Below are 12,040 nucleotides of genomic sequence, written 5' to 3'. Positions count from 1 at the left end.
TTTCTCTGCCTCGATTTCCTTGTCTGTAACGTGGGGATGATAGAGCACTTGCTGCCATCCTGAGGATTAAAGGACATGAGGCCACAGAAAGCATTTGCCACTGTGCCCGTAATAAGTGCTCAATACAAGTCAGCTGTGGTTATTTTTACTAAGCACTCCACAGATATTTATTCTATTTCTGCCCCGCCTCAGCCCTTTCTCTGACCTGCCCTCACCTGCAGACTCCGCGATGGCTGCCCAGGGCACGGCTCACCCACCCTCTCCTGCCTCCTCAGTTGTTGGAGCTTTCATTAGAGTCCATGCCGAACCCACAAAAATGTAAGGCATGTCACTTGCATGGCACACCTCCGGGCAAGGTGAGCAGTGGGGGTAACTCTGTGCAGATGGAAGTCTGGATGGAACCTTCCAGCAGCCTCTCCTGGCAACCCTGAGGCCAACTCAACCCATATTGCCCCCTACTGGTTGGTCACTCCAGACCAAGGCCCCGAGGGGGTTCCCGCTGGGGACCGGGGAGCTGAGCACAACCCAGCAAGCACAGGAGCCAAGGCCATCTTCCACCTGGGGGGACCCCGGGCCTGTGACCCACAGATGAGGGGATTCCTTCATCAAACCAGGCTGGGTGCCCCAAGCCCAGCTCCTCTGGGGCACGTCTGAGATGTGTGAGTTCCTAAGGAAGTTGTGACTATGTGACTCAGTTCACCATCACGACAGCCAGGCAAAGCCACTGTGATTCTCCTCGCCGAAGGGGATGGGACCTGGGCACAGGATGAGCAAGGGGCTTGCTGAGGCCACCCAGCTTCTTCACCCTGGAGATCCGGAATCCAGAGGGTCACCCACCCCCACGCCCCATCCTCCCACCTGTGGCTGGGCGGGAGCAGGGCGGCCTGACCCCTGCGGAGAGGGGATGTCTCCAGGCCAGCCTGAGCTGCAGACCCAGGGCCAGGGGGGCAGTGGCATGTGGGTGGGGTGGGGGTGGGGGGCACCGGGGCACTGGGTGGGGCGCAGGAAGGTGTGCTATTCGTAGCCTCCTCCCCTTGGCCTCTGCCTTCCCACCATTCCTGACACGCCCACCTGCCTCCCCTTCTTGCCTTCCCCGGCCGAGCTGCTGAAGTCCCAGGGGCTGGCCGCCCTGGGGGTCTCGGGGTGCGGACCCCTCCTAGTGGCCTGAGGTGGCCCCAGCTTCAACCACCTGTATTGCTTGACTGTTCCAGGCCCACTGCTTCCAGGTGAGGGTTGGGTGGGCCAGTTGCTAAGTCACTTGCTGGTGACACGGGACAGACCTGTTTTCCCTGGCCAGGAGGCCGTGATCCTGGAGCTATTCTTCTAATCAAAACGACCAGGCACTGACTGTGCCAGCGTGGGTGCAGCTAACGCCCAGGGGCCCTGAAGGAAGCTGAGGCCCAGAGAGGGGGTGTGGGACCCCAGAGGGAAGCAGACGGGGCGGGCACTCAGGTCTGCCGGCTCCAGGGCATCAGCGAGGCTCACTGTCCCCATGCCCCAGCCTGCCCTGCCAACGAGCCCTCCGATGGCGCCGGTGCCCTGCTCCCATCCTACCCCGACCTCTGCCTACACCAGAGGTGTTCTAAAAGCACCTAACCCGTATGACGCGTCGGGGGCCCGGGGACCCGGGCTCGAACCCCAGCAAGGCCGTGTATTAGCTAGAAGCCCCTGGGCAGGTGGCTCGGGCTCCCCGTGGCTCTCCTTCCCCACTTGTGAAATGGGGGCTGTCGGTCCACAGTGCTGCTGGGAGAAAGGTCCAACCGGCTCGTGCAAAGCCAGCCTGTGAGGGCTCGGTGACGATGGCTCTGAGCAATCATTCAGACTGAAAGACGGGGCTTTGGCGGGGAGACCCTGGGGTGAGAGCCCGAGGAGACCTGGGCCCAGCGTGGACGGCAGGAAGGCGAGGACATCAAACTGAGACCCAGGTGGCAAAGGTGACAGAGGTAAACATAGTGGTCTGCGGGCCTGGGAACCCCGATCAGCTGCCAGAAGGTGGTGGTCACGGGCGGTGGGGGCCCTGCCACAAACGGCTCCTGACGCCCTGCTGTTTCCTACCTGATCCCCCCCACCCCACAGCCTTAACCTAGACGTCCATGGGGCTACCCCAAGCTCTGGGCGGCTGCCCCCCAGTTCTATGGAGACCGTGGAGGGGTGGGGACCAATCGCAGTCCCAGCCCACAGAGGGGCTGTGCCACAGGCTCCCCAACACCAGCAAAGTCCTTCTGATGATCAGCGCCTATGCGAGGCAGGCCCACCTGACCGGCCCCGCTTCCTGGCCCCCGGCCACATCCACCCAAGGCCGTGTATTAGCTAGAAGCCCCTGGGCAGGTGGCTTGGGCCTCCCCGCGGCTCCCCTTCCCCACTTGTGAAATGGGGGCGGTCGGTCCGTAGTGCTGCTGGGAGAAAGGTCCAACGGGCTTGTGCAAAGCCAGCCTCCGAGAATCGCTCGCTCAGGACCCTCAGCCAAACACCAGGCACAGGCACGTGGTGGTGTCCGGGAAATGCGTGTGGCCAAATGGATGTTCGAGTTCCCCTCACCCCACCCCACGCCCGCCTGCCACCGCAAGGATGGGGGACTGCCATTCCAGTGGCCCATGGGCCCAGAGCTGGGGCCCTGGGCTCCCCTAAAGGACGTGTAACCCCAGTGAGAGGGGGGATGGTAGCCCAGCTCAGACAACACAAGGGCATCTGCTGGCCGCCTGGCTTCGGGGACCCCTCCCAGGCCTCGCCTCGTCTCTTCCTGCTTCAACTGTCTTACCATCAAAGAGAAGTCCCTCCGTCCTTCCCCTTTCTCCCCAGGCAGGCGGAGGACAAAGCCAGTCTGTATGTGGCCTTAAGTGACCCCCCTTGCCTGGGCCACTAGCACCCTGAGTCTAGCCCCGATTGCTCACAGCTGTCTCCCCAGCGTCCCCAAGACACCATACCTGAGGTCCTGCCAAGCTGCCCTTCCTCCAGGCGTTTCCTGCTCTGCGGCCGCCCTCCTGGCCTTTATGAAATGTCTAAGGCCCAGCCGGCCCCTGGGGCGGGGCTGCTGGCACTTGGCCTGGCCTGAGACTCTCCGCGCCTTGCGCCTCCCGCCTCCCGCCTCCCGCCTCCCGCCTCCCTCGGTGTGAAGAGGAGACTATTCGGTGACGGGACTGCTGAGGGACCCTCGAAGTCGATTCGGCTGGATCAGAGCCAGACCAGACCCCCCTCCCCCACCCTTCCCCAGGCAAGCCTGTAAGGCATTTTCCCTTATCTAGGGACGTTCGCGCCTTGGTACCCCTACTTGTCTTGGCCTGTCATGGTGGGGTGAGAATAGCCACTTTGTCTTGCCACCGCCCAAGACACACTGCTTCTGTTTGCTCCCTTAATAAACTCTCGATGCGATGATGAGTTGTCAGCCTCTCTGTGGTCTCTCAGCCCCAGGAAGTTTTACGTAACACTCAGGGGCCTCTAGATCCTCTCCTGGAGCTAGAGAAGGAGCCAGGGCCCAGAGAGGGCCAGCAGCAGGCCAGGGCCACACGGCAGACTTCCAGGGGACTCTGAGCCGAGGGGTCCAGCCCGAGGCCCGGCGGGCAGCTGGAGAAGGAGGAGGGCCCTAGGAATTACGGCATGAAGTGGGACCCAGTGGCCTGGAATAGCAAAGCAAGCCCCGCCCCCAACCTCAGCCCCTCTGAGCCTCGGTTTTCCATCTGCAAAATGAAGAGGGCAGATCCAGACATGGCCGGAGTCCAGAAATACACTCCAGACCCCGACGCTGCCTGCTCCATCGCCCTGCCCTCCAAGCGTTTGTGTCAATCAGCATCACCTCATCTGGTACCCCGCTCACAGAGACTGTCCTACACCCTGACATTTCACGAGGAGGAGATGGCACTCCAGAGAGGGGACAGGACTTGACCACACAGGGCGTGAGCGGCAGGCCTGGGACCCACATCAGAAGCCTGTGTCCATTCGTTCCCAGATGTCGCCTCCTGCCTCCTGGGGAAAAGTGCCGCCCTCTGCCCTCTAGGGCAACCCTCGTGATGATAAGTGTCACCATGGTGGCTCCTGTGTTCCTCAGGTACCTGAGCTGTGCGGGGAGTGAGGGTTGAGGAGTGGGGGTTGCTGTCCTCTGCCTTGCCCTGGCTTCCGCCCAAACATACCTGTAGGAGCCCGCGGACAGGGGAATGATCCTGAGCAGGAGCAGCTGTTGGTATCAAGCAGGCAGGTGATTAGGTTTCAGGTGTGGGGGCAGGAACATCCTTTGTGCCATCGTCTTGTGCCTGCCGCCCTGGGCCTGCCACCCGTGACCCTATGCTCTGGTGCCTTGAGTCTACCTGGGATCCTGGACTGGGGCCTCTGAGCCGCTCTGGCCCCAGGGAGAAGCTCCTCACCACCCCCCGCTTCCCCGCTCCCCTTGCCTACCTGGAAGGGCAGGAGAGGTCTCCTGGCCCACTACTGCTCCGGTAGCCCCTGGAGGCTTCAGCCACGGGGGACAGGGGTCAGGGGCTGCAGATGTCCTGTCCTCTGCATGGAATGGAGCCCCCAGCCGCTGCCTGTCACGTGGCTCAGCATGTGACAGCCCTGCCCTGCTATCTGGAGTTGAGCCAGGAAGAGGCAGAGGGCTGAGCCAGCACCAGGTGGGGCTGAGCCTGGGTTGAGCCTGGCAGTCCTCAGCCAGGAACCAGGCTCAGAGAGGGACAGCCACTGGTCTGAGGCCACACAGCAATCAGGGACCTACCTGGGGAGTTACTGGTGGGTGGGAGGGGTGTTACAGAATCCTGAGGGCCTCTCCCTAGCCAGGGACCCGCTGCAAAGGCTAATTCTGAACTTGCCATGAATTCAGGAACATCTTGGGAGGTCCCCAAAGAGGCCCGACCTCCTGGCACAGCAATCCTATTCTGGTCTGGCAGTGAAGCCCCCCCAGTATGAGGGGGAACTGCTCCTTGAGGAGGAATAGGGGCCAGTCCTCTCCCCTCTCTGGGTTGAATGCCTCTGTTACAGATGAGACAACAGGCTGAGAGGTGCAGTGACCAGGCCAGGACCACACAATGTGAGGGGCGGGTGGGGATTCTAGCCCAGCTAGGCCTGACTTCCGGGCCCTCGTGTAGGATTCGAGTGAGGGTCACCCCCCACTTCTGGGAGCCTCATGTCTCAGCTGGAAGCAGCAGCCACCTTTTCCTAGACATCTGCTGTGCCAGGCACTGGGCAGGGTCCTCGGCACATCAGCTTGGGGACCTCGCACAGCCTGTGATGATCACTGTCCTCATGGTTTTTAATCTAAAAAAAAAATGGTAGAGCTTCAATTCACCTCAGCGCAGGGAAGTGGCGGAATTGGGTGCGCAGTGGGCCCGGTGTGCTCCTGTTTGGGACACGAGGCACGGGTAACATGCTTTTTCTGCTTCTTGACACCCCAGGAGTGTCTGAATTGGGAGCGACATCGATTGCTCCTGTTTGCTTTTTTGTAAGAAACGACTATTATTTTTATAATGAGAACAAAAACATAAAACCTACTACCTATTCCAGAGAAAATCATTTGACATCGGTGAGGGGGATGTGGCTGCTCCTTTCTGGGGGTGTGACAGTCAGTGTTTACAGTCTGGACCTGCTGGCCTTGCTTGGTTCTCTGCCCTGCAGGCCACACCATCCGTGTTTAGCCGGTCCCTCCATGCCAGCTGGCAGGCAGTCCCAGGGCCGGAGGGTCTAAGGGAAGAGGTGGTATCATTAGCCCCCAGAGGGTCAGGGGCAACCAGGGAAAGCTAGACCAAGACGAGCCAGATCTGTGGGTGCTGGGTCCCTGAAAAATACCCCAGCTTCTCCCTTTCCCCCACCTCTGTCTCCTCCCAGTGCCTCCCATCCACTGAATTTAATCAGAGAACCTGTCGCTCATGTATTTGAAAACTCTCCTCTCCAGGAGCAGTTTGCCAGTGACGGCCAAACTCCACGTCTGGACTGATCTGGTGTTGTTTTGCTAATGACAGAGTTACTGAGCATTGAATTTGGGGAGGCCTGGAGTTGAAAGTGCCTGCTTCTCAAATGCATCCGGTATCACCGTATGGGAACACCGAAGAGACCCTTACTCAACTCCGGACATTCGTGTTTATACTCTTTGTGACAGTGTTTTAAAAAATAATTTTTTTTTTGTCATTTAGATGTAAATATATATATACATATATATATGTATATAGATATACACGTTTGCTTTTAATAAAGTTAGAATAGTATCATTAATCATTGTGTGTCATAATGTCAGGTTATGAAACAAGCTACCAGGAAAATGTTCCAAAGTGAATCCAATTTAATAAAGCAATTTAAAATTAAAAGTTACTGACAGAACACAGGAGTCCATGTGTAATCAGGACTTTAAATCATCCTGGGACTCTAAACTGCAGGATAGCCTCTTTTTTAGGCATGGACTGGGACCTCAGAGAAATCGTGCAATATTATGAAAAGTCAGCATCTAAGAAATAGCTAGCATGCCGTCGGGCAGGTGTTGCTGGTGGGGGTTGGCATGGGGGTGTTGGGGACACATCAGCCCTGGCGTCTTCCTCATACGGAGCCGGTCACCACTTCCTAAGCAGGGCTCTGCTCCGATCCTATCTGCTCTTTGCTTTCTGGCTGTTTCTTAAAACGTACTCTGCTTAATTTCATCTTGGGGGAACGGGGGGCGGGGGTCTCTTCTGGTGAGAGATACAAAACCAATGAGCTCAACAAGCCTTGTCCCTTCTCCCCTGAGCAGACAAGCCTGACCTGGAGATCTTCCCCTTCCTTGGATGACACACTCCCCCCCAGGGTGGGAAACACCTGGCCACCTTGACATGCGTCCACTGGGTCTGTGGGTTTCTCTCCCTGCCTCGCACAGTGGTTGGGGCCAGATGGTGGGCTCTCAGGCTGCAGCTTTGAGAGGCAGCATTCTCCTGCAAAGCCTACAGACCTCGCTTCATGGCAAGAGGGCCCTTCCCTGACCTTTTCCTCCCTTGGCTGTGCTGGGTTCTCTGTCGGAGGAATCAGGGGAGGCGTGGCTACCAGCCAGATGCACTTGGCTGAATTATTTCTTTACTTAGTGGCCTCAAGCAGAGAGCGGGGCAGATAGATCATAGATGCTGGTCTCTGCCTGGGCCCGAGGGCTCCATTTCCAATAGGCTTTTGGGAGTTGCACTCCCGAAGGGGCAAAGGCTCATTCCTGGCGGCCTCATGCTCCTGCAGAGCCTACAGACCCCTGGCCTCCCACCCCCTGCTCCACCGAGCCACTCGGGTCACACCGCCCATCTGAAGCAGCCATCTTCCCTCCTCCTGGCCGTGTCTCCTGCCTGCCCGCTGAATCCTACAAGACTGCATCCTCTTGGGACATCAAAGTCCACTGATCCCCCACTAGACCCATGACCTCCTGACCCTTCGCCCCCTACCCCGAGCCATGGCCACACGCCGGACTTTGTCACTACTGCATATACCCTCTGACCATGGCCTCCCAGCCTCGGCCTTCTAGCACCCACTGCATCCCCGATCTGCAGCCTCTTCCTTGCCGCTGGACCTCAAGCCCTGCTTTCTCTTCGGTTCCTTCCAGTCTCCCACTTCTAGGCACTGCTGACGCGACTCTACCTGTCTGTTTCACCCATACCCGCACCTGGGTGTGGTCCAGAGGCAGTTCCGCCACCTCGAAAGCTCTGCAAATTCATGCCCCCCACGCCCCCAGCTCTCCACCTTCCCGGCAGCCCTGCTGGGGTGGATATTTGTCATCCATTCTTTTGTCCGTCCATCCAATCACATTTGAACCCCTACTTAAGTGACTGACACAGTCCTCTACTTGAAGGGTACACGGTGAGCAGCCATCTGGGGGGACAGACAATGAAACCACAGAAATCCAGAAGGGAAAAAGTTCATACTGTGCTCCAAGATGGCTGGGCTAGCTTACAATGTACAAGAGTTCCCACTGACAGTGTACAAGAGTTCCCTTCTCTATATCCAGGCCAACGCTTGTTATCTCTTGTCTTCTCGAAGACAACCGTTCTTACAGGCGTGAGACGATAGCTCATTGTGGTCTTGATTCGCATTTCCCTGATGATTAGTGATGTTGGGCACCTTTTCACGTATCTGTTGGCCATTTGGATGTCTTCTTTGGGAAAAAAAAAATGTCTACTTAGCTCCTCTGCCTTTTTTTTTTTTTTTTGCTTTTTAAAATATTTTTTTAAAATATTTTTAAAATATTTTAAAATATTTTTTAGGTGAGGCAACTCTTGGTTGACCTCACAGATTGTAAGGACTTTGTCAGCTTACGATCCTTTATTTTTTAATTTTTTACACCTACAGCACCTGCTCTTCCAAGGTGGTCTCCCATCCAAGTGCTAACCAGGCCCGACCCTGCTTAGCTTCCGAGATCAGATCCTCTGCCCATTTTTTAATTAGATGGCTTGCTTTCTTTTTTTGTTATTGAGCTATATGAGTTATTTATAAATTTCGGATATTAGCCTCTTATCTGATACATGGTTTGCAAATATTCTCTCCTATTCTGTAGGTTGACTTTATATTTTTCTTGTTTCCTTTGCAGTGAAGAAGCATCCGAGTTTGATGTGATCCCACTTGTTGATTTTTTGTCTTCCGTTGTTTGTGATTTTAGTGTCACATAAAATAAATAAATAAATAACTGCCAAGACGAATGTGAAAATGAATAAAGGAAATCTCATTTAAAATGGAGTTGGGAAGCCCTGAAGAGGGGCAGCACTCACCACACCCTGCAGACTCCACCAGGAAGAAGCCTCCTTTGCTGCCCCAGCCAGAGCAGGGAAGATTTTCTCCTGGCATAGCAACAGACACAGCCCGTGAGAAGCTGCCAGGACTCAGCCAGTGGAAAGCCACTATGCTTCGAACTCCCGGTTTCCTCCCATGGCCATTTTGTTTATCCCAGCCCCTCCCAATTCACCCTTTTTCTCTATAAAATAACATTCCTCTCCTTTGTTCTCCAGACTTACTTAAGGTTTATCCCAGCTTGCGTGTCCCGAATTGCAATTCCTCTGCCATTCCCGAGTAAACCCATTTTGCTGGTAAAAATAACTGGCTTTTTTTTTTTTTAAATTAACTTTATCGGGGGAACATCGGTTAATACAGTTATATAATTTTCAGGTGTACATTGTAACTTGACATCTGTATATTCCATTGTGCGTTGACCATTCAAAGTCCAGTTTTCTTCGGCTACTGTATATTTGATCCCCTTTACCCACAATAACTGGCTGTTTTATTTTTAAGATCCACACCAGTGTCAAAGAGCTTCTTCACTACTTTTTTTTTTTCTAGGAGTTTTATGGCCTCAGGTCTTACGTTTAAGTCTTTGACCTATTTTGAGTTAATTTTTATAAGTGGTATCAGATAGAGGTTCCGTTTCATTTGTCTGCATGTGGTTACCCAGTTTCTTCAACACTGTCTGGTGAAGAGGCTATCCGGGGAACTAAATGCATAGTTTAAAACACTTTCCAGATGTTTCTAACCAGGGTGCCCGCCAGTGCTATGGAGCGTCAGCCTGGGCAAGGTGGGAACTTCACGGGCTCCCTTGCAGGGCCCAGCCTGGCAGGTTCAGGAAGCTGTGAACCCTGCTGCAGGGTGAGGATGGGGTCAGTCAGCACCCACCGCAATCTTGGCCTCCCAGCAGCCCTGCCAGAGCTCCTTTGCAGATGCCCAAGCTGAAGCTGGAGGGTTCCTGGTAGGTGGGCACGCGGCTAGCAAGTCCCGTGGTGGGAGCCCTCTGTGGGCTGCTATGGGGACTCCTTGCTCACCTGCAAACACACCAAATGAGGCCAAGAGGTCGGGCTAGGGATGACCAGCAACACTGAGGAGAGCTTACGGGCCTAACACTTTTCTAAGGCTTTGCCCGTAACTCAATAATCTGGCAACAGCCCTAGACTGTATTGCCCAGTAGCCCCGTTTTACAGGTAAGGAAACAGAAATGGAGTTAATTACCCAAGTCACAAAGCCAGGAAGTGGCTGAACAGGGATTCCAACTTGGATCTCGCATCCCTGAGGCCGGGTCCTGGTTGCACATGAACACACACACACACACACACACACACACACACACACACACACACACACACACGACACGCCCCCATGGGGCCGCCTCTCCGGCCTCACGCCCCTCCCGCCCCTCCCGGGGTCGGTGGCCTAAGGGGCGGGACGGGGCGGGTCGGGGGTAGGTCCCGGCCGCCGGTAGGAAGTGCCGGGCCCTGCTGCTGGGACACCCGGGGCCGCCACCACGAGTCCTCTGGCGACATAGGGATATGGAGGCGGAGCCGCTGCTCTATCCGGTGGCGGGAGCCGCAGGTCCTTCTCCGGGCGATGAGGACCGACTGGGGGTCCCCGACGGGCCCGAGGCTCCGGTGAGCAGGGACCCGAGGAGGGGCCGAGGGGCCGAGGGCCCCCGGGCGGGGATGGGATGCTGCCCCTGAGGCGGGGAGTGCGGGGACATCCGGGCGGCCGGCAGCGGGAGTGCCGAAGTTGGGGTGCGGGGCCCTCGGTCCCCAGCCCGGTGCGAGCGCCGCGTGTCCCCCGCAGCTGGACGAGCTGGTGGGTGCGTACCCCAACTACAACGAGGAGGAAGAGGAGCGCCGCTACTACCGCCGCAAGCGCCTGGGCGTGCTCAAGAACGTGCTGGCGGCCAGCGCGGGCGGCACGCTCACCTACGGCGTCTACCTGGGTACCCGCCCGCCGCGCGCCCAGCCCGAGGGCGCTGCGCCCGGCCCCACGGCTTCCCCGTCCTCACCCGCCCAGCGCCCTCCCTCCGCAGACCCGGTTAGGGAAAGAGAAACCTTAGGGGCCCGTTGGCCACCCTTCCTCTTTCACTTCCCTGCCCGCTGCCCTCGAGCTGCAGCTGCGGCCCCGCCACGTGGGGCGGGGCGAGACCGCGCAGTGGCCCCGGCTGCCAACCCAACCACAGGCTTCTCCCGGTGCGGGCAGGGGGCTGGGTGCCTTGGGCAGGTCTGCTGGGGAATCAGGAGCGCTGAGGTCCCAGAGACCTGGGGAGCTAGGCGGAGGGTGGAGGGGCAGGGGCAGGCGGCCCGGACTCAAGTCGCCGACGCTGCCATGGCTGGCAGGGCCCTTGTCCCAGCCTGGCTTTCCCCGTCCTCATGGGCATTGGAATCCGGCATCCCTTTGGTAAAAGAGTTCCAGCCTCTGCTTGGTTGCCTCCGCCTCCCCTTGCCTCCCCTTCCCCAGCCAGGTGGCCCCCTCCACGCCTGCTTCCTGTCCCCAGGCCTCCTGCAGATGCAGCTGATCCTGCACTATGACGAGACCTACCGCGAGGTGAAGTATGGCAACATGGGACTGCCCGACATCGACAGCAAGATGCTGATCGGCATCAACGTGATGCCCATCGGGGCCCTCCTCTATACACCTGTGCTCATCAGGTGTGATGCTGCTGTCCCCTTGAGGGCTGGGGCGGTCACCCCGACCTTGAAGAGGTGCAGGGGCTGTTGGCCCATGGGTCTCAGGCTGCCCTGGTGGCCTTGGGAGCTGGGGAGTTGTGAGAGGCCTCACCTCTCTGGAAGGGTGAGAGAGAAGGGGTGAAGCGGGGTGTGAGGAAGGAATGGAGCTTTGCTGGGGGCACACTGGGTACTGGGTTTCAAACAAAGGAAATTTATTCTGGCTCCTTCTCTCAGCTTATTCCTTGCGCCCTCCTCTGTGGCCTGGAGCAACAGTGACCTTTTGGAGTCAGGGCTATAGATTCTCTGGAGAGATTCTGATCAGCCAGCAAAGCTCAGGCACCCACCCCTGGGTAATCAGCTGTGGCCAGTGTCAGAGGGACATTTCTCACTAAAAGGGCATGGCTGGGCAAGTGCCCCAGGAGGCCTGCTGTAGAGTGAGCCTGGAGGTATTTAGTCCAGCCTCCTGGCCAGTGCAAAAATCCCCCCCAGAAGCATCCTATTCACCGGGAATTGGTCTGTGCACAGATGGACCCAGAGACCAGTGGACAGATGAGACAGGTTTAGTTACCCTATATTTAAAAAAAAAAATCTTTGATCACATTTGCACAAACAGCATTAGAATCATAATGAAAATTAAGAAAAGGAAGGGAGGGAGGGAGGGAGGGAGGGAG

The 12,040-nt window shown here is 57.1% G+C and overlaps 1 protein-coding gene across 1 annotated transcript in view; it reads left to right on the top strand.

Moving 5' to 3' along the window:
• Positions 1-10,141: 10,141 nt before the first annotated feature.
• Positions 10,142-12,040, top strand: part of UNC93B1 (unc-93 homolog B1, TLR signaling regulator) — a 9,758-nt gene continuing 7,859 nt past the window's right edge. Inside the window, exons 1-3 of the mRNA XM_023524102.1 lie at positions 10,142-10,325; positions 10,501-10,642; positions 11,198-11,351. Coding sequence (XP_023379870.1) covers positions 10,227-10,325; positions 10,501-10,642; positions 11,198-11,351 — 395 coding nt within the window. The 5' untranslated portion in view covers positions 10,142-10,226. The remainder of the gene's footprint in view (positions 10,326-10,500; positions 10,643-11,197; positions 11,352-12,040) is intronic.

This window comes from Pteropus vampyrus, unplaced genomic scaffold, assembly GCF_000151845.1.
Source record: "Pteropus vampyrus isolate Shadow unplaced genomic scaffold, Pvam_2.0 Scaffold446, whole genome shotgun sequence".
Lineage (NCBI taxonomy): Eukaryota > Metazoa > Chordata > Mammalia > Chiroptera > Pteropodidae > Pteropus > Pteropus vampyrus.
The sequence above is the reverse complement of the archived record's forward strand: the minus strand, read 5'-3'. Positions and strand labels throughout refer to the sequence as shown.